The sequence below is a fragment of the Lycorma delicatula genome, chromosome 1 (genome assembly GCF_047948215.1).
Source record: "Lycorma delicatula isolate Av1 chromosome 1, ASM4794821v1, whole genome shotgun sequence".
Taxonomy (NCBI): Eukaryota; Metazoa; Arthropoda; class Insecta; order Hemiptera; family Fulgoridae; genus Lycorma; species Lycorma delicatula.
Window position 1 is genome coordinate 377,304,585 of NC_134455.1, and position 27,000 is coordinate 377,331,584.

The 27,000-nt window shown below is 31.0% G+C and overlaps 1 protein-coding gene across 4 annotated transcripts in view; it reads right to left on the reverse strand.

Moving 5' to 3' along the window:
• The window catches only part of LOC142317290 (sodium leak channel NALCN-like), a 35,875-nt gene that overhangs the window by 945 nt on the left and 7,930 nt on the right, over window positions 1–27,000 (reverse strand). For 2 of the 4 annotated variants that reach the window (XR_012754697.1, XR_012754698.1), the window contains exons 3-5: window positions 20,174–20,341; window positions 19,064–19,308; window positions 14,745–14,866 (exon numbers count right to left, since the gene is read on the reverse strand). Coding sequence is in view for 2 of the 4 variants with exons in the window: in XM_075353721.1 (XP_075209836.1) it covers window positions 19,276–19,308; window positions 20,174–20,341 (201 nt within the window). In the remaining 2 variants the exon portion in view is untranslated. Of the gene's footprint in view, window positions 1–14,744; window positions 14,867–19,024; window positions 19,309–19,431; window positions 19,596–20,173; window positions 20,342–27,000 lie in introns of those variants that run through there. The other 2 variants (XM_075353721.1, XM_075353722.1) reach the window with 2 other exon arrangements.

A 27,000-nucleotide genomic window follows, 5' to 3' on the forward strand; every position in this document is an offset into this window, starting at 1 on the left:
GTTTTACATTGCTATAACGTAAAATACTGCTTATAATTTCAATATTTTTATCTATTATGAAACAGATATAAATTTTAAACTATAAACAAAATTGGTACAATCAAGAGATCACTAAATTACAAATAATAAATCTATAAAAACAGGGTTAACGTAAAATAAAAATATACAGGGATTATTTTTTTTTCAAGGTCCGTTCAGTCGCGAAATAAAAACCCGCGCAAAAATCGAATGAACCTTTGCGCATATGTGTTGCACAGCGTCTCTAGTATAGCCTTCATTCACGCCGCCTCACTTTGTTTAGTTCTGAACACGCAGCTAGCACGTAAACTTGTCTACAAAAATAGCATCTCCCGCCAAGTGTGAAGTGCTTGCGGTAATTCAATACTTCAGGCTGAGGAGTGTAATGCAGCTGAAATTCATTGAAGAATAAGTAATGTGTACGGTGAAACTTCAATGAGTGACAGCAAAGTGCGACAATGGTGCAGGAACTTTAAAGCAGGACGTACAGAGATGTTCATGATGCAGGCGGTCAGGGAAGGAAGCGAGGGTCAAACGATGATCTTGTTGAGCGAGTGGATGAGGCGATTCGAGAAAATCGTCGGTTCACAATTTCTGTATTGAGTGATTCGTTCCTGAAATTTCAAGGTCAGCTCTCTACACCGTTGTGAGAGAGACACTTAAGTACCGCAAACTGTGTGCGAGATGGGTTCCCAAGATGCTGTCCGACCATCACAAAACAATGAGAATGGACGCCTCCTCCCTAATGTTTCTCCAGCGCTACCACAATGAAGAAGATTTTTTGAACAAAATTGTCACAGCGGACGAGACACGGATTCATTTCGAAAGTGAAGAAACAAAAGAACAATCCAAACAGCGGATGCATTCTCATTCTCCCAGTAAACCAAAGAAGTTCAAGCGAACCTTCTCCAACAGAAAGTGTACGCGTATGGCTACTGTGTTCTGGGACCGGAATGGAGTTCTCTTGGTGGAGTTCATGGAACGTGGCACGATCATCACTGCAGCATCATACTGCGTGACTCTTCAACGTCTACAAAGGGCAATTCAGAATAAGCAGAGAGGAATGTTGTCATCAGGCATTGTCTTTCTCCATGACAATGCTCGGCCGCACACTGCAGCTGTAACAAAGAAGCTCCTGCAGCGTTTTCATTGGGAAGTGTTTGATCATCCACCATACAGCCCGGACTTGGCTCCATCCGATTTTCACCTCTGTGCTCACATGAAATGGTGGCTAGGAGGATAACATTTTGGCACAGACATCGAGCTGCAGACTAGTGTAGAAACGTGGCTGAAAACACAGGCGACTCCGTTCTATGACGAGGGTATTGGAAAGATGCTACCACGCTACAACAAATGTCTAAATCGGAGTGGCGACTATGTAGAGAAATAGCGTAACTATGTAAGTACTTGTAACAAATAAAAATTTTTTTATTTTCTCTGGTTTTAATTTTGTGACCAATCAGACCTTAAAAAAAAATAACCCTCGTATATATATATATATATATATATATTAATTAAGAAATTGGGTTGATGAGGTGTAGAAAAAATATAACATAAATTTTAATGAACAATATGAAAATTAATGTGCTGAAAAAAATAGAAGTCGCTAAAACAATACTAATAACATTTGAAAACACAAATCTTTTATTTATAAAATATTTCTGATGAATTTTCTTACTTATTTCTAATTATTGAGGGAATCAGGAAGTGTTTCAGCAGAAAGAAAAAATACTGTTGTTTTTACACTCAGAAAAAAAATTGTAATAAGTCTGTAACCTATGCATTATAATCTAAATTTTTCTTCATCTGTCTCTAAGTAAATCACTAACAAACCTTTCTGATGCTAAATTATCATACAGAATATTATGAACTTTCTATAGACTAATCATAGATTCATCCATTATGGTACATGTTTTTAACAATTATTAAATCTTATTACAAAGACGTGCTTATTGTAAATTATTGATTTGACATCCAAAATTTTAAATAGAATTACAAACAGCACTACGCAAAATATTACATTTACATTAATAACTTATTTGCAGTATGATTTTAAATATGTCGGCCTAGCAACTCTCTCAACAAAAATTATTCTACTGTGGACTACACTTTCAGTAAACTGCAAGTAAAATATTTTTTTATTTATCGATTCTAAACTAGTCCATTAGTCTAGAAAATGTCTGAATCCTTTACCAGAACAAAAAAAAAAGATCCATCAGGAGATGATATCTGACAACCTGGTTCATAATGACATAATGTGCTCGAACACCATTATGTTGAATTCCACAAAGTTTTCTTCATGCATCATAAACCATATAAATGTATTATTTTTAACCATGCTCATATAATTATCTCAAGTTATTATACCTGCAAGATTTACAATCCAATTTCATCAAAAAGTGAAAGTCTTTCTCACATAAACACCCTTAGTTACTGCTTCAAAATAATTTTCACTGTACCAATATCTCCTTTTATGTCAGTTGTCGATACAGCTCAGTTAGTTTCATATGACATGCAATTTTACTAAAGTTCATGTTGTAAACAAAAAATTATGTTGTAAACAACAAAATTTATGTTCTTGAAAAACACTACTTATCTCTTTCATATATCTTGTAATTCAGAAGTTAATGATTTAGTTGACCCCTAACAACTCTGAGTCACTGCTAAAGAAACATGCCATTCATTTACTTCTGTTCAGTCTGTTCTGGAAGATCAAGGTTTAGATACATGTTTACAGATCCATGTTCATATCAATTATTATCCATGGACATATAGTACAGTCAATTTGTATTTTTATTTGAAAATCCTTACCTACCGATTGATGTTTTTTCCTTATGTTAGGGGTGATGAGGAAAGCTTAACTCCAGATTTTTAACATCCCCCATAGATTTTTGAAAAACTCAAAAAGTTTATGAAATACGTTTTTCTCTGAATCTATGCAGTTTAGAGAAAAGTTTTTCAAACAAAAAATGTAGAAGACATTCTCCTCCACAATTAATATCGTTGAAGTTATGCCGTATAATTTGAAATTGAAATACTAGGTGGCGCTGAAGTTGTAAAAAACATGTTTTTTCAATTTTTTCACCAGAAAAAATTGTTTTTCGTCTGTATTGCATTTGGAAAAGTTGTTAATCTCAAAAAAACAGACAATTTTTATTTAAACAATTTTCTTGTACGACTTACCGTTTTGGAGCTGTAGCTTGTGTAAGTGTGAAAATGTTGTGAATTGGGCACGTCTTTGAAACCGGTCTACTCATTTACAACGTTTTTTAGAACTGATGACTAATAGCAATTAGTTTAGTTGAAAAACGTATCATAGTAAAATTGTCACTCTTTGGTAATATCAATGTTATAAACAAGATTACATATTTATTTTATTCAACTGATAACAACAGGCCCTAAACCAATTTTAATACAACAAAGCATTAATCCAGTGTAACAACATTAGGTTAAAGAACAATTTAGATTCGGAGTAACAGTACAAGGTGAAAAGATAAAGATGCTACGATTTGCTGATGATATAGTAATTCTAGCCGAGAGTAAAAAGGATTTAGAAGAAACAATGAACGGCATAGATGAAGTCCTACGCAAGAACTATCGCATGAAAATAAACAAGAACAAAACAAAAGTAGTGAAATGTAGTAGAAATAACAAAGATGGACCGCTGAATGTGAAAATAGGAGGAGAAAAGATTATGGAGGTAGAAGAATTTTGTTATTTGGGAAGTAAAATTACTAAAGATGGACGAAGCAGGAGCGATATAAAATGCCGAATAGCACAAGCTAAACGAGCCTTCAGTAAGAAATATAATTTTTTTACATCAAAAATTAATTTAAATGTCAGGAAAAGATTTTTGAAAGTGTATGTTTGAAGTGTCGCTTTATATGGAAGTGAAACTTGGACGATCGGAGTATCTGAGAAGAAAATATTAGAAGCTTTTGAAATGCGGTGCTATAGGAGAATGTTAAAAATCAGATGGGTGGATAAAGTGACAAATGAAGAGGTATTGCGGCAAATAGATGAAGAGCATTTGGAAAAATATAGTTAAAAGAAGAGACAGACTTATAGGCCACATACTAAGGCATCCTGGAATAGTCGCTTTAATATTGGAAGGACAGGTAGAAGGGAAAAATTGTGTAGGCAGGCCACGTTTGGAGTATGTAAAACAAATTGTTGGGGATGTAGGATGTAGAGGGTATACTGAAATGAAACGACTAGCAAGATGGTTTTCTAAAGATGTGATTGATGTGATCACTTTAGCAGTTTGTATATAAATAGATATGTTTTAATCATTTATACAAATTAACAAAATTATTACTAAATAGAATATTTGTTTGAACTTATGATTAATAAATGGTAACTTGCCATTACTTCATTTTATTAACAGTACATGTTATGTTTAATAGAATGATTTTAAAACAAACAGTTAAATTTTTCTACATTACAAAAAGGAATAAATTAAATACAATTTATTATATGTAATATAACAACAAACATGTAGTTAGTTTTTCTGAAAATAGCAAGTATAAAATGTCTTCATTGGGTAAAGAAATCTTCATAATCATCTTTTAGAAATTTTATAAAGTTATGTGCCTGTTTATCATTTTATTTTAATATTGGTTGGTTCTGTCATTTAGTACAGTGTGCAGTAAAATAAAAAATATAGTAAAACTATAATTATATCAGCAGTTCCCATAGAGTGGCAGTAAATCAATCCCTTAACCATAAGATACATTGTTGCAGAAGATCAGCTGGTTTCAGGTTAAATAACTGGAAAAAGGTCTGGCATATTTTCTTATACCATTTCATCCATGCTATTTCACTTACCATTTTATCCATCTTGCTTGTTAAAATAATTGTTAAACTGGATCTTTAAAAAAATAATAACTGCAGAAAGATTGTTCTTAATTTAATATTTTTAGGGGATTCTAAAGTTCAGTATTTTAAATGAACAATGTGATTTTTTATCAACAATGCTTGAATAATTAACTTATATCCTAGCATACTTTTCTCTTATTCATTACTCATATAAGTAGAGGCCTGTTATAATATATAGAAAATCAAGCTAATTATTCATCTTTCTCTTGCAGCTACATCTAGTATTTTAATGTATGTAATCTGTTCATCTTATAAACTTATTAAACTACAATTTGCTGATACAGAATGTTTCTTTATTTTCACCTTATTATTACTTAGATATCTAAAATATTAGCAGTATTTTTGCAGAAATACTTGTCTTGATTACAAGCTGAGTTGAATGTGTTTGTTGTTTAATCTGTTCTGTTAAATTTGTATTTACTTATAGTGTTAAAATTTCGCTTAATTTAGTAAAACTAACTTTTTACTTTCCTGGCAACATAGCTTTAGAGCTATGCTACATGACCCAGAAACCCCAAAAACAAAAAACGGGGTAATATTCGTTCATATGTACATGGATGAAGTTTGATAAAAACAATAAGCAGAATTTTTTAATTTCCCAGGCTATGTAAGTCTGATTGTCACAGTTTTTTTAATGTGTTGGTACACTTGTTCTTTTTAAATTTTTAGCCGTATTGGATGCTTAGTTTATTGTTGGCTGTTGAAAAAGTTACACGTGTTTCGATATGGTTAGTAATTTTTAACTTTTGGAAAAAATGGAACAAAGAATTTTCACTAAATTTTGCTTTACGTGGAATAAAGTGCAGCACCACATTGGAAATGTAGAATGTTGCTTTTGGCAATTCTTTTATGAATAAAACAAGTACTTACTAGTGGTACACATTTCCAAGAGGGCTGTGAAGAAATTGAAGATTACAAGTGCCCTGGACGTCCCAGCACATCAACAACTGGTGACATTGAAAAAGTGAAAAAAATGATTGTGGACACTTGCCAAATCACTGTCAAGAGAGGTGGGTAATGATGTTGGCATATCATTTGGCTCATGCCAAGCAATTTTTTCAGATGTTTCGGGTATGGAATATGTGGTAACAAAATTTTGTTCCAAAATTATTGAATTTCAACCAAAAGCAGTGCCGAATGAACATTGCTCAGGAGTTGCTGAATGAATTAAATGATGTCCACTGCTCAAACAAGTCATAACTGGTGATTGAAACATGGTTGTAAGGATATGACATTGAAAGTAAGGCCCAATTATCCCAATGGAAACTTCCTAAAGAGCCAAGACCGAAAAAAGCTCAACGCAATCAAATGTGAAGATTCTGTTCATGTTTGAAGCCTAACAACTATTGACTGGATAAATTAATTTTATTGAAATTTTTTACAGAAACTTGTGTGTATGAGTCAATTTTATTGGTAAAACTTTGGTGTCAACATCTCCAGCGGGTGGATTAGATAGTTTTTTGGGGTCAATTTACTCAAGAAGTTGCAAAGATAACCCTTTTTATTAAAACGCAATTTATTTGTTCATGCTTACCTTACAGTTAAAAAATAAATTGCCTGAAAATTCCCTCTTTTCAAAAATTGAAAAAGCTATTTTATTTATTGCATATTTTTTAACCAAATTTGTTTTAATAATCTTCCTAAGCATAGTAGTACAAGCAACCAAAAAAGAATAGTTTAGGGTCAAGTGCCAATCATGTTTAAAAATATTATTTTTTTTTTTAATTATTCAAAACTTTTTGGCTTATTTAAACTTAAATTATAAAAGGTTTAAATTTAAACTTCTACTAATAATATTACAATAAATTCCACCCACACCACAAAAAAAAATAAACTTTAGCTAACTTTTTCATGTATAATTATTTCTGCACTATATATATAAAAATAAATAACCAATGCCAGGTAAGTACTAAAATTTTGTTGGTAGTTTTTTTTGACATCATTAGAATAGTAATTCCTACATCTTTTAAACAAATGCAGTTTTTTATATTACTGTTGATTTTAATAGTTTACATTTTATACTTCTTTTACATACTTTCATACTTAATTCTGTTAGTTTTAAAATTTAATGTTTTCCATTTAAACTGATCAGTCATTTTTTTTTTTTGTCATTTGGAATCTTGCACACCAACAATAATGTATTAATCATCCTAATTATGCCAATTATTTCTTCAATAAAAGGTAATAATAATGAATTTTAATTAATGTAAAAATGTAGAATAGTAACTACACATTACACAAAATAATACAAAAGCATAGAAACAGAAATCATTAACTAAATTGTTGAGTTAAAAAAAAATCATTTAAAAAGTTAGGCAGTATAAGAAAACAAATATTTTGAAGACATAATACCCTTAATGAAAAATTACATTCATATTAAAAAATACAGTATTTTTTTAATACAAAATACTGTAAACCAATTGAAATATTTTATAATCGCACTAGGAATTAATTGTTTAACCCATCGGTTTGGTTTAGTGGTGAACACATCTTCCCAAATCAGCTGATTTGGAAGTTGAGAGTTCCAGCGTTCAAGTCCTAGTAAAGTCAGTTATTTTTACATGGATTTGAATACTAGATTGTGGATACTGGTGTTTTTTGGTGGTTGGGTTTCAATTAACCAGGAATGGTTGAACTGAGACTGTACAATACGACACTTCATATACAATCATACATATTTTCCTCATTCATCGTCTGAAGTATTATCAGAATAGTAGTAACCAGAGGCTAAAACAGGAAAAAGAAGAACAGGAATTAATTCTTTGGAATATGAATTTAAAAAATAATCCCATATCCTTGTAACACCTCAGTCAATTATTTTTTTAATGAATAAGATGATCATGTATATTTTATCATTATAGTGGACAGTATGAAATGATATATAATTATCATTTAATACTGTTTGTACATTAATAAAAATAAGAGAAAACTATTATAACTGCTGTTTTAACACCTAACATTCACCGCTCTGAAAGATTACTTTCAATGGTTTGAAAATACATTGTTTAGAAATGTTTTCTACAGATCACAAAGAAATAAAAAAAGAAAACTAGCAGGAAGATATTCATTACTGATCATGATAAAATTTCTCTAAACAATTTAATTACGGAGGCGTTAGTCTTATTTTTAATAGTCTTCAGACATTATGTCTATTACTGGAATGTTCAGTTATTGATATCATGTTTTTGCTCATAGAAAAAGGCTTTGGTCTAGACCAAACTAAAAGTTATACTGGAAGTTCTGAGTTATCGACCCCCAATTGAATTCATTATAAAAGACCAAACAGTGAACTCAGACAAAAAAACTTGATGTCTTTCATAGGCTCCATTGTCGTCATCAGAATTGAAAACCAGTATAATCTTAGCATGTTTGTTAGTAGCATGCCTAAGATTGTAATAATTAAAATAAAAATCAGTATTAGCTAGTTTTACTAATTTCATTACTTCAAGTTAACTCTGGAAGGAACCAATACAAAGTATTGGTTATCAATAAAGTAGCTGAAGAAGATTTTTAAGAAAGAGTTTCAGGAATCTTTCTAAAAGCTTTATGAACATTTGCAAACATGTATAACTACTAAAGGTGTATTTCTTTTGTTGAAGCAAATGTAACAAAACTTTTTGTAAATTTCATATGTTGATAATTTTTTGAAGCTACCTTGTTATGTACTGTAATATATACCATGATATGTATATATATATATTTTAGGCCTCTCATTTTACAATTATTATGTCAGGCATTATTTATCATTACCTCTACCAAACCAGTCATCTGTGTTTATTAAGGCACCATCTTTGATTATGATGATGCCATCTTTCTGATTTACTATGATTACTTTTCTGATTTATTATGATTACCATCTGTCTAATGATAAAATATTCAAATATATTAAATAAATATGTTGAGTGGAATATTAAAAATAAATGATGAAAAATTTTACATTAAGGATATGGAACCAGATTATATTTATATTGGTAATATTAAAAAACTGTTATAGTAAATAGATGATTTTGTTTAATCAGTTTGATGATTCAAAGTTTTAAAACAATATATTTCAAAACAGTACCATGTTATGAACTATTTTTTTTTAGAATTTATCACAGTAAATGCCCACTATGATTCAGAAATTTACTGGTCAGATGTTAATGATGTTTATGGTGATCTTATAGATAAATCACAATGTGGTGATGGTTTAAAAAATTAAATGCAAGAAGAAAGTTATGATAATAATTTAACTAAGCATCAACTGTTATTACAATGATTCACTGGATAATATCAATGTATTCATCAGGTAGGTTTGACATCATATTCTTGATGAAGTCAGTGAAAAATATTCACGTGTATTCCACAAAATTGTCATATCCATCTTGAATTTCCATATTACATAATCGTATTGTAAAAAACTAAAATGATTGCAACAAGTGATTCAGAAATGCAAGAAAGGATTATTGTCTGCCAGCATGTGCCTTCTCCAAAAAAAAGAAATGACCCTGCACCTCCCGTCAAATAAAACAATATGAACATTTCAAGTGGGAAGCTTTTGTATTATCCTACAAAAAAACTGAAGAACTCATAAGAAGGGGTTTACTTTGCAAGTGGCTGAACTTCACATCACAAGAGCTGAAGGAAATAAGTCACTGTTTCTGAATAGTTAAACACTTTTTAAGTATTTGATTTGAAGTGATGTTTGCCATTCTTAATCCCACCAGACCAACATATGTATAGACACATAATTCCCTGCACAATAGGGAAAACTACTGCTGAAATATATCATCTTGTTTACATGCATGGCAAAAAAATGTTGTAAGTAGGCACAATGTGAAAAAATACTGCAATGAATTTAAAGAGAAAGAAATGTTGATCATAATAAAGGTAAAGACCACTTGAAGATACTGATGAAATTATTCAGAAAATAGTAGGAAAGATTTATGTTCATAGAACTTAATTGTTCCATAAACTTTATGGACAGTATCCTGATGTATTAAAAACGTTTCTTTATGAACTCTTAAATAAAGTGAAGTCTATCAGGAACTGTAAATTGCCCAAAAATGCTTACAAGATGTTCAAAAAACTGATTAGCTGTATACCAAAGTATTTCTCACATTTTTTGAGGATAAAATAACATTGTGAGATACATTAATTGGAAATAAAACCTGGATGACAGCCAATGCATTAGCACTGTTTATATTCCACCAGCAAAAAAAATTTAAATATCAGCATGAAAAACTGTGGTAATTATCTTATGAAACATAGAAACTGGTTTTCATTTGCTTTTTACCTGAAGAAGATACTATTGAAGCTGTTGCTGAAAGATGCTGTTAAAAATGTATCGACAATACAAAACCTTGATTTCAGAAGTTAATGATCCTTCATACATTGAGATCACGTCTTACAGAATTTGTTGCACATCCTTAAGAGGAAAATGATTTAACCTTTTATGTTTTACTTTCTGTTTATTCCTTTTACAGTTACATTTTTTCAGGGATGAAAAAAAAGAAGATACCATGTGGACACAGCTGCAGACCAAACAGTATAGATTTAATATAGCCCTTACATATATGTTTGTACTAGCATTTTGCATACATTGGCCTATGTTAGAAGCAAACTAAAAACACTGTTCCTTTGCTCCTGCAAAGAGCAGTCGTATTTTTCATTTCGTCCGGATGGACAATTAGTGTTACTAGTAGTATACTTGATAATGTTCAAGTCTGGTTATGTTAGCATTTATTATTGTCAATTTAGTTTGTCATATTAGTTATTATGTCAAGAATAACGGCATATTAAACATAACAAGTCAAAGACAACAAGGAGTTGTTTTATTTCATCATCATCATTTACAGTCCATAGTTGCTCTAAAATCTACCACATTTCACGGTACTCCGGGCTGGATAGTTAAGTCGCCAGATCTAACACTTATTTTTAATCTACTTTAATCATTGCGCTGTGAAGAATCATATGTCACACATTGCTTGCAATTATGTTCTAGAAGTGGTTATTATAGAAACATCTATTGCGTAGTATATTTTACTTAATGAAGAGAATAGCTGTTAGTGATTTATTTTTAATATTTGTTGTGTTTTCATTTAAGGCTTTGTCATAAATTCAGTCATTCAAATTTTTAACCATCACTACTGTCTTACTATTACTAGTACATCCTACTGACATGACATTGTATTTTACTTAAAGTATAAATTATTTTAATTGTTGACAATAGTCTGTTATGAAAATAACAATTTTAATTTCATTTTAATTTGAATTATAATCACATTAATAAACTATATACACGGATACAAATTCATAGTTTTAAATAATCCCTGATGATAGAGAAATGACTCTGAAAGTGCTTGAATAACACATTAAAATAGAAGTTGTTAAAATTTCAATATAGTTATTTTCTTTCAAAACACCCAAATTAGGAGGAAAAGGTACAGTAGTTCATAGTCAGATGAGGGAAATTGTATTCAATTTTTATGGTTTTGTTTTACAAAACGATGCCAAACCAGAATAGTGAGGAAAACTGAAGTGCTGAATACGGTTATTCAAATAACAAAAGTATCAAAACAAATGGTCCAAATAATAATAGCAGAAGGGAAATCAAATGAAACTGAGAAGCCAACAGTGTTCGTTTTTCTGAGAAAATGTGTAAATTGCCCCAACACTGTATGCAATTTAGATTCGTTTGACATGGTTGCTTTGAGATACTTAAATAAATTTTATGTAAACAAAAAATGCATTCCTACTGTGAAGAAAATTACCCAAAACGCCCGTGAAAGTGAAATTAATTTCAAAGGGAGTAAAACCTCTTGAAGGAGAATATTATGTAAAATTGAATTTAGATACCATTGATGGAAAAAACAGAAGACAATTCGAAAATACCGATAGAACAGCATAACATTAAAATGCAAAGAATGAAATTTCTATGACAATTTTCCTGTTTCGTGAAGAACGAATGTATACACAACAAACTTTCATGAGGGACTGAAAATACCAGTATCTAAGGGCTCACTATTAATAATTGTTTATGTTGGTTGTAATAAAGAAGCATTCATTAACAATGCTTTACATATGTACGAGTTGAATAAGAAAGGAGATTATCATAAATCGATGGATTCTGAAAAGTACATGAAATGGTTATGGGAGAAGTGTATTCCCAACTTGCCACCTCGGTCGGTCATTGTACTAGATAGCACATCATATCACAACATTCTGCTACAAAAGCAGCCAAATTCTAACTCTTTAAAAAGCAATCAGATAATATTGTTAGCCGAACAACAAATTAACTGTTCTGCTGTTATGACAAAGACTAAATTATATGATATTGTAATATTATGGTCATACAGTTCCACAGTTGCCACCATCACCCTGACTTAAATGCCACTGGGATGATTTGGAGTCAAGTGAACGGGCAAGTAGCTAAAAGAAATAAAACTTTTAACATGTCTGACATTCTTAAGTTAGCTGAAGAAGAATTTCATTAAATGTTTGAAACTGTGGAGCAATGTTTGCGAGCATGTTGTCAACATTGAAAAAAAAATTCACTGAAGATGCACATTTATAAGATCTGGACATCAACAATTTTGTGATAAATGTAAATTCAGAATCACACATGAGCTCTTTAGCATCTACCTTCAGCAGCGACTTCAGAATTTGTGAGTTACAGCAATAAAGTGAGTAGAAAAAATAATTATTTAAAGTACTTTAAAATAATTATATTAATTGGGATACTAAACCAGTTTTAATTAAATAGCATCGTATGTATTTTTGGTTGTAAATATCATCTATATTAAACTGACAATGTTTTCAGTTGGCCTAGTACCAGGCCAAATGTTCACTGAATGCTAGTAGTTTTTTTGCCAATTTATGTGCCGATAGTTCTACGGCTATGTAGGTATCACTGTACATGTACATTCTTACCTAACTGATGTACATTACACAGAATACTTCATTGAAAAATACCACTTGTGTTTTTATAGAATTGACAATTTTATTGAGTGCATTTGCCATTTTCTTTTTTTTCCTGTGGAGCTGGTCTCTGATGGCCCGATTCCCTTTTTTTTCAGAACAGCCCAGTTGGCAAATACCGCCTACGCTACCCGTTAATTTGCCACAGGTGCCATGATTCAAATGTACAACTTCAAAATGGCCCAGAATTTCTTACAAAAATTGTGACAAGGGGTGAGTTTGTGTTACAATTGCGACCCTGGAACCAAAGAACAATCAAGTCAGTGGAAATTGTTAAATTCAGCAAATCTCTCCCCAAGAAAACACAAATGAAAACAATGATGATATGTTTTTTGATGTGGAAAGGAAAGATCTTAGAGAATTTATTCCTCCTGAATAAACAGTATCAACATTCTACTAGGTCAAGTTGGGAAGACTGCACGAGCGTATAACAAAAACACCCAGAAATGTGAGTGGAGTGATTGGTTTCTACTTCAGAACAATGCTCCTGCTCCCACCGTTCTCCATATTTTACAAATTTTTGTTGAAAAATGAAATCGGTCACTGTTCTTCAGTTTTCCTATTCACCCTAACTTGCTCCATTTAAATTTTGTTTTCTCATGTATAAAAAGATTTTGAAGAAAGCACTTTTCCACATGGATGATGTGAAAGAAAGGTCATGAACAGTCATGCTGAGAAATTCCAAAAATGTTTCCAGCAGTGGAAAAAATAATAGGATTAATGCATCCAGACACATGGAGAGTACTTTGAAGAAGACTGAAGTTCAGTAAATAGAGATTATTAAAACTATTTTTTGTTGCTATAGCAAGTATGCAAATATGCATACTTGTTCTTTCATCATAATTACAAATAATCTTTAATGATTTTATATCTTATATAATGTAAACTTTGATTTAATGTTACTAGAACATAACATTTTCCTTAGTTTTTGAACGGGTAGCTATTACTTTCATTATTCCCTTCAACTGTCAAACATTATGTTTTGTTCTGGAATTCAGCTTTGTTTGCGAAAATCTCTTCCGCACATCCAAAAAGGAGAACTCTTTGAACTTTACCAAATTCAATACAATTATACAAAGAAACATTTCTGAACTTATATACTTATGACACTATTACCACCCAACATTTCTTTATTATTATAATTTATAATAAAACTGAATGTCTTTTTTCTGAGTCCATAACACTCAGTACTTCTAAATTTTTAATCCTTTACAGAAGAATATTACCACTAATAAACTAAAATACAGAATCTGTATTTTTTCACAATAAAAGAAGAAATCAGACAGCAAGTAATAAAGATATAATGGATCTTCTTGTTTTTCTCTGAAACAGCAACTGCAGAAAATATATTTTATTTTCTTCATGCAATGAAGAAAATCGATAACAAATAATATTAACATGATTTTTATTCAGATTTAATTCAGAGGTTCCCATAACTAATTTCCCTATTTCATTACATTTCCAGTTTAAAGTGTTGTCAACACCTTATCCTTCCTTCCATATTATTCATCATCCTACTTCCACTTTTTTTCTTACATATCCTATAAAACATATAAAAAATTTGGAAATAATGTGACTAAGTGAGTATAGAAATAATAATAAGGTAACAGTTTCTTATTTTAGTAATCGCTGCCATTGTGAAATGAATGAGAGTCTATACTCTTTCAACCTTAAACTTATGGAAAGGCTTGTCTAAGCCAATAGTTCTCTTATTACAGTCACATTCTAAGTATCTATCCTAATACCATATTTTTCAATCAACCTACCTTATCTACTTAGTATTTGAAAGTTTTATTAAAACTTTAAGTTTTTTAAGTTTTATTGAAAAATTATCCTTAATTACTTTCAAAAACATAAGATTTGTATTAAGTAGTAAAAAATAATCTCACTTTTCTGATCAATTCTGAGCTGTTTTGCACTGCTGATAGTACCTTGAGGATTAAGTGTTCCCATACCAGGAATTGGTATAACTGCAGAATCACCCAGCAATAATCTTTGGTTGTTTGAATCACTATAAAAAAAATGAAAATAATAAATAAAAAAAATAAAATACATAAAAAGAGCATTAATAATTAAAATATTTTATATTATTTAAATTAAAAATACATTCTAGTTTTTAGCAACCCTATTCTTACAAAAACTTGAAGCTGATGAAAAGTTTTGCAAAATTATTACAAATGTCAGATATTTAAATAACTAATAAGTACTGTCTTCAAGTTCCTAAAATTCTAATTTTAGGAGTTTCATAGTTTATATTAACTAGTATTAGGTTTGATTTCAATTGAGAGGAATTCTTCATCTATCTAATCTTCCATGTTAAAATATGTATACCATATCAATCATTGCAATAAAAAAAAGGAAGTTTGATGTAAAATAATATTACCTCAATTAACTTAAACATTCGTATAAAAGCATACAAAAACACCTGGTAAATCGTACTGATTTTTTTTTTCTAGTGATTATTGTATGTGATAGTTTCTTTCAATATTTTGAAACTTTTTTCTATAATTTCCTATTTCTGGAAAATATTTTCCCTATTTTTTCCTATAGGATTATAATTTAATCCTAAATACATAAAAAACTAAACAATTCACAAAACTTCTGCTACAGATATTTTTTTTAATGAATTAAAATTAAAAATATTTGATGCTCTAATTCCAATTATTGTCTTTTTCATTTAATTTTTCAGTTGGAGTAACAGTGATCATCTTAGATCAGTTTTGCAAGAAATTTTTATGGTTAGTTCCATTTCACTATAAATAATGTTCACAAAATCCATCGTCTAGTATTTAAAAGTTAGAACATGCTTCGCAGCCACAAATTAGTTAGTAAAATTAATGATGCAAGGTTGTAAGGCTAATTTTTTATTTTTATTAAAGTTTACCTGAAAACATCTTATTAGTATCATTAACAGATGAGCTTGAACAAGTATTTAAGAATGCGGCTATCATAAAATATACGAGGTGTGATCAAAAAATACGGTGAATGAATTTTTATAGCGGCAACTGCCGATGCTACATCCATATGCTGTAATTTGTCCAATAGCGCGATTAACTGAGACAGGCAGGGGCAAGTTGTAACACGTTCGAGCTTGCCAGAGCCGCTAGAGAGAGGTTGTGTTTATCGTGTCTGTCGCGCAACATGGATTTTGAACAACGCATTAACATTAAGTTTTGTTTTAAGTTGCAAAAGAGTGCCAAAGAAGCTCACGAAATGTTAGAATCAGTGTACAGTGATAATCCGGTAACTTTGAAGACTGTGTACAAGTGGTATGACAAATTTAAAAATGGAAATGAGTCTGTTGAAGACGAGCAGCGTGCAGAACGTCCAGTAACCTCAAAAACAGTTAAAAATGTGCAAAAAGTGGAAACAATTGTTCGTTCAAACAGGCGAATGACTATTCGAGAGCTATCGGAAGACCTTAACATCTCGTACGGATCCGTTCAAAGCATTTTAACTAATGAATCGCAAATGAGACGAGCGAGTGCAAAATTTGATCCCAGACTTTTGAGTGATGAACAGAAGGAAAATCGTGTGTCAATTTGCACAGAGTTGAAGGGTCGTCTTCATGCAGATCCGGACTTCATGGCCAAAATTGTAACTGAGATGAAAGTTGGGTCAATGGCTATGACCCTGAAACCAAAATGCAGAGTTCCCGATGGAAAACCAGTTCATCTCCTCGCCCTAAAAAGGCATGTCAGTCAAAATCCAACATCAAGGTCATGCTCGTTGTTTTTTCGATAGTGAGGGCATAGTGCGATCAGAGTTTTTTACAAGGGAGACAACTGTAAACTCTGAATTTTATAAGTGTGTACTGCAACGTTTGCGAAACGACGTACAAAGAAAGCGACCAGAAAAATGGACCAGTGGCTTCCTTCTTCACCACGACAACGTGTTGTGTCACACCTCGCTTCTCATTCGCGAGTTTTTGGCCGAAAAACGTGTTCCTATCTGTCCACATCCGCCATACTCACCGGATTTAGCACCATGTGACTCTTGGCTCTTCCCAAAAATTAAAACTGTGCAAAAATTAAAGGAAAACATTTTGACACCATTGCTGTCATTGAGAGGGCCACGACCGAGCAGCTGAAAGCCCTTCCGAAAGACGCCTTCCAGAAATGCCTCCTGTCATGGAGTCAACGTTGGGATAAGTGCATTGCTAGCCAAGGACAGTACTGTGAAGGAGATTAAATCGAATTCTATGTAACCTTACTACTTTTTTTTAATAAAAAATTATTCACCGTATTTTTTGATCACACCTCGTACCACCATTGTGCTGTCTTGTTTAAGTGTTGACATATTTTACACTTTTTAATATTCTTAGCAAAAATATAGTTACAAAAACATTCTCAAAGTTCAACAACATTTTTGAATAGAAACAAGTATAAAAAAAATTTGAATTTGACTGGAAAAGAACCCATTAAAATTCTTAAAATATTGAAAAAGTATTAAATAAACAAATGATTCAACTTTTAAAGAAATTGCTCTTAATATTCACATTCCTCAATATTTTTCCATAACTGAATGAATCAGTTTCTATTTAAACCAATTTATACAAAATATATTCCGTTTGAAGTAAACTGCTGCACAAGCTTTGCCTTGAACCCAAGATGTTAAAAAAAATGTTTCTTAAACTTTTATGAGACCAATGCTTGAAATTCAATAAAATGTCTATGAAATCTGGTCGATTTAAAATTAAACATTTTTTAAATCTGAATGCTGATTGCATTATGCACTCAGTTAAAATTAATATTTGAATGATGACTGCTGAATAAAATTCTAGGAGTCAGAGCGTGGAATGTTAGAAGTCTATAAAAGGTTTGTAGGTTAGAAAATTTGAGGGAAATAGATAGATGAAATGTAGATGTAGTAGAAATTAGTGAGGTATAGTGGAAAGAGGAAAACGACCTCGTGTATCCCTTTAACATATGGATGCTACCTGTGGTGCAAGTCACATATTAATGAATTGTTTGACCTTGTCATTGTTGTGCAACTATCAACCAACAAGGAAGGTTTTAAGACTATGGAATAAGTGGTAATCATTCATAAGTGGTCATCAACCTTGAATGACCAACAAGGAGTCCTGACCTAACACCCTGTGACTTCTTCCTCTGAGGACAGGTGAAAGAGGTAGTTTATCGCATAAAACCAAAAACTCTTCATGAATTGGAGGAGCGAATTCACCAAGTTCTTGGAGATGTACCGCTGGATTATCTACAGAAGTCTGTTGCAAACATTCCCATCCATATACAGAAACTGGTGGATAATGGTGGTGCTTATATGGAACTTTAGCAATGCATAACAATTCTACATTGTAAGGAACAAAATGTTTTTTGTCCCATGAAAATTAGTTAAGTATTAAAAACATTATACACCATTTTCAATAAGGAATTAATTCCTGCCCACTTATGTATGTATATGTGAAGAAGAATAACTAAAAAGTAATTCCTGAAAGGAAATATCAGCTTCAGTTGCTTTCAAGGGTGCCAAGTGCTGACAGAGCATATATTGACTTTAACAAAAAAAATAAAAACAAATTTAACATTCATTAGGCAAGAAATTGCAATAAAAAGAACTGTATTTTCTAAGGAAATTTTACTTTCATTCCTTCTATTTCTACGTAAGACATGGTCATTTTTTTTTTTTTTTTTGATAAAACAGATAAATTAAATGGATCTCCGGATCCATCTTAATGTCTCTCATGTGGATATCAATAAAGAACAGAAGAAAATACAATAATTACTCCAGTTAGAGTGTGGAAGAGTGGGTTAAAATGAAACAATAAATTTTAATAACAGTTAGATTTTATTTAGGGAACACAAGTATTTTACATGTACTTGTTTATTATTAGGTAATAGATAAAAACAAGACTAAAATATTTAGCCAGTAGGTAATTTTTGAAAGTAAACTTTTAATTATTTTTGTGAGAGGTATATTTTTGTCGAGGTAGATTAAAAACCCAATTCAATGATATATTACCGACATATACCAATTTCTTATCCAAAGAAGTTCATGTGGAATGTGAAATAATGTGAAGTATTAAACCAAAGTATATAAAATGTGGTTAGGATTTTACAGCAATGAGAGACTGAAAAGCTATAGCATAAGAAAAGCAAGGGATAATTGTTGGAAATTACAGACTAGATTAGATTAAATGAGGAATAAGAGGTTGCCTCTGTCTACGTTAAGTAGGCATTTTAACAGTTACCTAGGCTTTTTGTGTGACTTTCCAGGTAGGAAACGTAATCCTTTGACAGTTCCACAGCAGAGAGGGTTTGCTACCCCAATGAGCTTCACTAAAAAAGTGACTACTGTTGGATATTATAAGATGTCATCATGATGCCACAGTTGGAACCAAGGTGGCAACAGACCCAATTCCCATAGCACTCATCCAAGGAAGACGAGACGGAGGAACTGCCTCTAGGAGAAGGAAGTTTTCCATTGTGTTATGAACTAACACAAACAAAAATTAACTCTTAAATTACTTAAGAGTTAAAGAATTACAATATTCATTAATTCTTAATAAATTAAATATTTAAGAATTAATTAAGAATTCACTCTTAATTAACTCAAAAGAATTAGGTTCAAAATTAATAAAAAGTAGATAAAAATATTGAAACCATTTTAAAAGAATGAAAGAAAAAACAAAGCAGATTAAATAAATTCAGGCAATTCCATTACAAGACTAAATAGCAGGTAGAGATCTTGAAAAATTTAAGTTTTTTCTTTTATTTTTGTATCTGAAAAGAAAAAAATTTAATGTTGCTAACCACCTCATTATACATGGATGAACAATAAAAAAAATATAGAAAATAATCTAAAAGTACTCGCAATTAATAATAATGAATTGGAATATTTAAAAAAAAAATATTTGCAGTTTTTTGTTGATATTTATAGATATAAATACACTTACGAAAGAACAGGTGCGCTTTAAAGATGGTGAATTATTTATAATAATTTATAAAAGCTAGGTTGGTGGATCATGGCAACTATCAATTTTTACATGTAACAATACTTAACACATAAATTGATAAATTTATATTAAGCTTGCTACTTTGGCTTGTTTATAAGTGATTTTTGTTAATAATTATAACATATATTAATAATTATAATTATTAATTCTAACATACTAAATATATTGAATAAAATTATACAGACAGAATAAAATACTGTATTGTGGAAATTTATGTGAACGAGATATTATTAAAAATGTGTGATTATCAGTTATTGATGTATTCTATTTAAATCACTCTGAAGTTGAGGAAAGAAGGTATTGTGACTGGGTCACATCTGAAAGGATAATGTGAATAAGCCTTACCTGAAAATATGTTAGACCAGATAAATATAATGTTGGTATGATATGAAGCGTTGTACCAATTGTAAGGAGCAATTCAAATTTATGATATGAATGTTTAAAATAGCCTCGAAACCCTAGACACCATATTTTAAACAGTGCTTCAAGATCAAGAAAAATTGTGAATGCAACCTGAAAATTATAAGACTACATTAATGAATACGTTTAATTAGAAACCAAGAGAATTTTTTTTTTAACAATATTTCTAACTAATAAAACTGCTAAGATAATTCAGAAATTGATTTGTATACTAATTCTACTTTAGATTTTCTTTTTAGAGACTCCTTTCAAAACAGTTTCAGTTTCTTCTTTAATTTTTATTTTATAAATAAATTCTACAGATTCCAAAGAAGCATAGAAACAAGCACAGAAGTAACATGCAATTATGAATATATTTAAAACCTTATTATTTAAATTCATTATTACAGATAAGGTTAAGAAAAGGACATCAACAGTTGAATTGAATTGAATATATTTCAAGTAAATATTTCTTTACTCATCTTTTAAGCGCATTTTAATCTTCACAGTGTTTGCATTATTTGTAAGTTTTTATATTAATTTAGACCTCACAAATGACAGGACGGTTCTTTTCAAATAACTAAATTTTATTGTTTAATTTCATGAAAAACTAGAAATGTTACATATGTAATCAGTTTCATGTAACATAGAAAATGAAGCTTCATAAACTGAACTTTTTTCCACTTCTGCTGACAATTTTGTTTAATAAATGCAAGAGGGAAAATGTTCTTCTTAAATTTATGATGAAGATAATCATATGACAACTGAAAAAAGTTGATCTTAAATGCCAAATGCAATTGTATTTAGAGAAAAAAAATCATTTAGAAAAAACCTGCTTGTTTATTTCATTTTACTTTTTTCCAAAGACGTCTTCGATTGTATTCAGTGCTCACAAAAGAAAAAAATACATGTAATACATATCAAACTTAAGGATTACCAGCTTTTTTGTTATAACTTCATTGCACTTAGGAGATTGTTGTGATTCATATATTTTTTTTCATGGAAAAATGATATGGTCTTTTGTTAGTTTTGAGTTGCTGGTTCTAAAGACAACATTAAAAAATAAAAAAAAAATAATGTTGTATTTAGAAAACATTTAGCAAAGATTTGAGCGTTTTGTTGGGTTTTATAAACACAAATTTTTATATATATTTTTAACTGATGTCTGTTGGAACAGTACAATGAATTTTAAACAGATCACTTTAATTACTAAAGTATTAAGTAACAACTTCAATACTAATAATCACTTTGATATTAGGTTATACAATTTCAATTATTTTTGAAACAAATTTTCTTATGTATACTAATTTCGAAGAGAAAATAAAATATGTTGTGTATTTTATTCATATATATTTTTTACTTTCACTTCATAATTTCTTTTGCAACATGTGTTTTCTCTTTCCAGGTACCAATCATAATCTTTCACCTCAATTAAATCCCCTCTTTCTTCCATTTTTTAAATATCTTTATGAAATCTCTCCTATTCATCAATTCCACTAACCAGGTTTGCAGAAAAAAGTGCAAATGATAATAAAGGAAAGTTATTTTTAGTGACATCCTGCATCCGAGTATTCCATATTCTTCAACAAAATGTACCTAATAACTGGCAACAATTGTTATATTTCTAACTACCAAAAAAACCTTTCACTATAGGTTTGCATAAATTCCATGCTGAGCTTCCTTTAGATCACAAAACAGTTTTCTGATCTGTTGATCAAAAAATAAGTCTCTTTAACTTTAACTGTTATCTGGAAATTTTGTCCCTAAATTTTTCTTTTCTGTTTCATATTGTTCTCCGTTCTGTCTCCACAGAATAGTTTCACAAGTCCTAATTTAATATGATAAAGAGGACATGTTAAGCATTAGTCAAGGACTTACATTATATGCTACAAATTCCTGGATGAAGCTTTCACTTTATGGCCAGTCCTTTAGTTCTTTTTTCTTAGTTTTTTCTAATGAGTAATTGACTGCCTTACAACAGCAAAACAGCAAACAGCAAAACTCTTAGTAAATTTCCCTTCATGTCTAATAGTGCTATTATTTTTAGATTATTTAAGAACTGTCACTAAGTTAAATGAGGAAGTGAAAACTTACAAATGAAAGAGATATTTGAATGAGAAAAAGTTATGACACTAGTTTATATTAATTAAGATTTTTACAATTAAATGTGATCATAATTTATTGTTAAACATTTTTCCTAATGGTCAACCAATTTTCTCATTCCATCAGTGAAAATTCTGATGGTTTTTCCTCATCCTTGATGTCACTGCGTCTTTCACTATGAATAGTATTTACTCGAACATTCACAATGAAACAAATCCCCTTGAGTTTCCAATTTAAATTTAGGATGAAGTAAATATCACAGAATGCCAAATCCAATAAGCACTGAAGGTATTCACATTTCAACTTTACAATTGTCTCAGAACATGAAATTTTCTGAATTTATAATCATATTGCAGGATTATGAATTCAAAGAATTTTAAACATAGCATAAACATATTCTCAAGTGTTTTTATGTAACATACAGAATTCACAGTTGTCCTAACTCCCATTGTCCATATGTGTTTAGTATCACAGAACACTGGCAAAATCAATTTCTTGATTTTGGTAAACTAAAACTACTATTTGGTGAACTAGTATTCCATATTTTTAGTTTTCTCTTTTACACCAAAATGATGTACCCAACTTTCATCTATTAAATAATAAAATGAAGTCTTCTTTCTTCATGATAATATCTCAGAAGTTGTTTACAAAATTCTTTTCTTATTTTTTCTTTTGTGAATTTGTGCAGCACTCATTGCAACAGATTTTCTTAATGATTTCCATTTGCTTGATAAAAGTGTTCTACTTGTACTAACAATATACTTAACTGGGTAGCAATGCATGGTTGTGTGATGGACACTTTGAATCAATTAAATGTTCACTTAATGCTTATCATCAGTCATAGAAACTGCTCAATTACTGTGAGAATCATCCCTAATATTCACTTTACCAGCTTACAATGCATAACATGTTACTGGTTTTCTATTCACATTAATCCCACAACAAATTCATTACCATAAACAGCTGTAAACAAGGGTTATTTTGTTTTCAAGGTCCGATCGGTCGTGAAATAAAAACCTGTGAAAAAATTGGATGAACCTTTGCGCATATGTGTTGCGCAGCGTCTCTAGTATAGCCTTCAATCACGCCGCATCATTTCCTTTAGTTCTGAACATGCAGCTAGCATGTAAATATGTCTACAACAATAGCATCTCCCGCCAAGTGTGAAGTGCGTGTGGTAATTCGATTTCTACAGGCTGAGGGGTGTAATGCAGCTGAAATTCATCAACGAATAAGTAATGTGTACGGTGAAACTTTCATGAGTGACAGCAAAGTGCGATAATGGTGCAGGAACTTTAACGCAGGCAGTGAGGGAAGGAAGCGAGTGTCAACTGATGATCTCGTTGAGCAAGTGGATGAGGCAATTTGAGAAAATCAACGGTTACAATTTCTGTATTGAGGGATTTGTTTCCTGAAATTTCAAGGTCAGCTCTCTACACCATTGTGAGTGAGAGACTTCAGTACCGCAAACTGTGCGAGATGGGTTCCCAAGATGCTGTCCGACCATCACAAAACAATGAGAATGGATGCCTCCCTAACGTTTCTTCAGCGCTACCACAATGAAGTAGAAGATTTTTTGAACAAATTGTCACAGGGGACGAGACATGGGTCCATTTCAAAACTGAAGAAACAAAAGAACAATCCAAACAGTGGATGCATTCTCATTCTCCCAGTAAACCAAAGAAGTTCAAACGAATCTTCTCCAACAGAAAGTGTATGGCTACTGTGTTCTGGGACCGGAATGGAGTTTTCTTGGTGGAATTCATGGAACATGACATGACCATCACTGCAGCCTCATATTGTGTGACTCTTCAACGTCTACGAAGGGCAATTCAGAATAAGCGGAGAGGAATGTTGTCATTAGGCATTGTCTTGACCGCACACTGCAGCGTTTTCGTTGGGAAGTATTTGATCACCCACCATACAGGCCGGACTTGGCTCCATCTGATTTTCACCTCTTTGCTCACATGAAACGCTGGCTAGGACAACATTTTGGCACAGACATCAAGCTGCAGACCAGCATAGAAACATGGCTGAAACACAGGTGGCTCTGGTCTATGATGTACCACACTATGACAAATGTCTAAATTGGAGTAGCGACTATGTAGAGAAATAGCGTAACTATGTAAGTACTTGTTACAAATAAAAAAATTTTTTATTTTCACTGTGGTTTTAATTTTGTGACCGATCGGACCTTGAAAAAAAATAACCCTCGTATAATGAAGAACATAATTGGGATTCAACTTTTGGCATTACAAATTCAATCACTAAATGTTATTTAAAACAAGATGACAAACTAGGCTTACTTGTATCCATGGCAATGACTACTGTCAAAGAACAAGTAAATGGAACTGAATGAGACTTAGCATATTGTAGAGGGGGAATGTCATATTGAATAAGATGTCAGTATATGCTAATCTGTACTATGTTTTTATTTCCTGTTATAGGCAACTGTGTATTACTTATCCACCACCCCTCATATTAAATAAACATCAACATTTTTTCCAAACTTTCATATGACCTTCATCTACTGAATGGGCAATGATTTTTTTGTAATATTTAGTAAATCAAAATGTTAACTTAACTATGGTTATATTTATGAATGAGCAATCTTTGCTAAAAAAGAATACTTACTTGAAGGAAGAAAGGAAAAAAACTACCTCTATCAAACCTGATTACTGTTATCATTTTCATGTAACTAAACACAATACTTCAGCATACAAGAAAGGAGCTTATGTTTCCACGACCATTTAAATGATGTTTTATCAATTTATTTAAAATAAAATTAAATATTTTGTTTTAAAAAAACAATATTATTACCTTGTTGATCAATTTTTAAAAACTCTTTAAAAGAAAAAAAATCTTGAATTTTCTGCACTTCTGGTTAGTAGGTATATAAATGTGGCTCACAATTTTCATTAAATCTTTCTAAATTGTGATTTATTTTGTAGTTATTTTATATGCTTAATCTCATATTTAATGTTATTTCATGTGTTTATTTTTTACATTATTAATATAGACTTTTAACCAAAAATATTTTTTTGGTACTTATGTATACAATGGTGTCACTATTGTTGGGAGGTTGTAACCATTGTGACTGGTGGGGAGTTATATAACTACATTCTACTTCTTACAGTAAGACAATAAAATAAAATATTTGTTAAAGTTAACAGTGAACTTATAAGTAAAATGTGTGCACTAGAATTTGAGATCTCCCACATAGTAAAGAGGTAGCTGCTAGATTTTTGTAGGTTAGGTTAGGTTAATTTAAATAAATAATTTAACTTCTAGTTTTGTGTTTCTACTTTCTTCCTAACAGATTCCAACAGCCATAATACATTTACAGACCTATTATATATAGCCTTCCAACAGTAGTGGCGTTACTATAATACATAAGTACCCTTTTTTTTATTTAATAATTAATTTATCTTGTGATCTTGCTCTGATGAGGCTTTTATCATACTTTTCCTTCATCCATCCAGACAAATGCTGGGGGAGCCCCTTCTTTTAATCCATGATTACTATGCTTGCTAACTGCTGATATGATCCGTATAATATATTACTACGTATTGATCAGAATAAAGGATTTTGTTTTATCGGACAAAAAGTAATGTCTTTTTAAATTTAAAAAATACAGAAGAAGTTTTCTTTTAATTAAGACATTCAGTTAAAATAAAGTAACACGGAACATATAATTCTTGACTTGGTCACAGAAAAAAATATTAAAAAACAATAAAACAAACACGTTTTACTTTTTTGTTAAATACCAACTATTTAATTTCATTAAATATTATCAAACAGAAAGCAAATCCGGATCAGGATTATTAAAATAACCAATCACTCTATTTTAGCCATTTTAATTTAATTACTTTTGGTGTACGAGTATATCTTCCATTAGAGTATGCAATAAACAATTGTTTCCATTTTTTGTCCAAAGAAATTGACACTTAAAATTATTTTAAAAAATTAACTTTTTAAACAAAAAAATTTAATAAATACATGATTTTAAAATTTCAAAAGAGTTTAAGTCACTCTTGCAACCATCTTTAGTGACTGGTGGTAGTGTTCTCACAGGAGCACCAGCCCTGGCTTTAACTGACACTGCTGGTAGCTTTTAGTTAAGCAGACATGTATCTGGAATGCAATAAAAAAAAAGTGTGTTGAATTTAGATTGTGTCTGTCGATTTAGTATACATGAGGGTTGTCTGAAAAGTTTTGAGCCTCAACATGAAGATGGCAGCAGCACTCGTCAACAAAAGTTACGGAATGTATTCGTGCATGCGTTGAAAGGTACTCACAAAAATTTCAATCATTTTGGATGCTCTGTTGTTTGATAATCGTTTGGGTAAGTCATTGTGAGTGTTATTGTGAAAATGGAAAAAATTGAATATCGTGCCATGATTAAATACTTGCAACTGAAAGGCAAAACGCGTACTCAAATTAAAACCGAGATGGACGCTGATTATGGGGACTCTATCTCATCACTTGCCACTGTGAAAAGATGAGCAGCTGAATTTAAACAAAGTCATACCTTGGTGGATGATGAGCATTCAGAATGGCCAAAAACTGCAACCACCACAGATATCATCAAAAAAGTTCATCACATGGTACTGGATAACCAATGAATTACAGTTAGAGAGATAGCAGAGGCTATGGGCGTATAAAAAGAA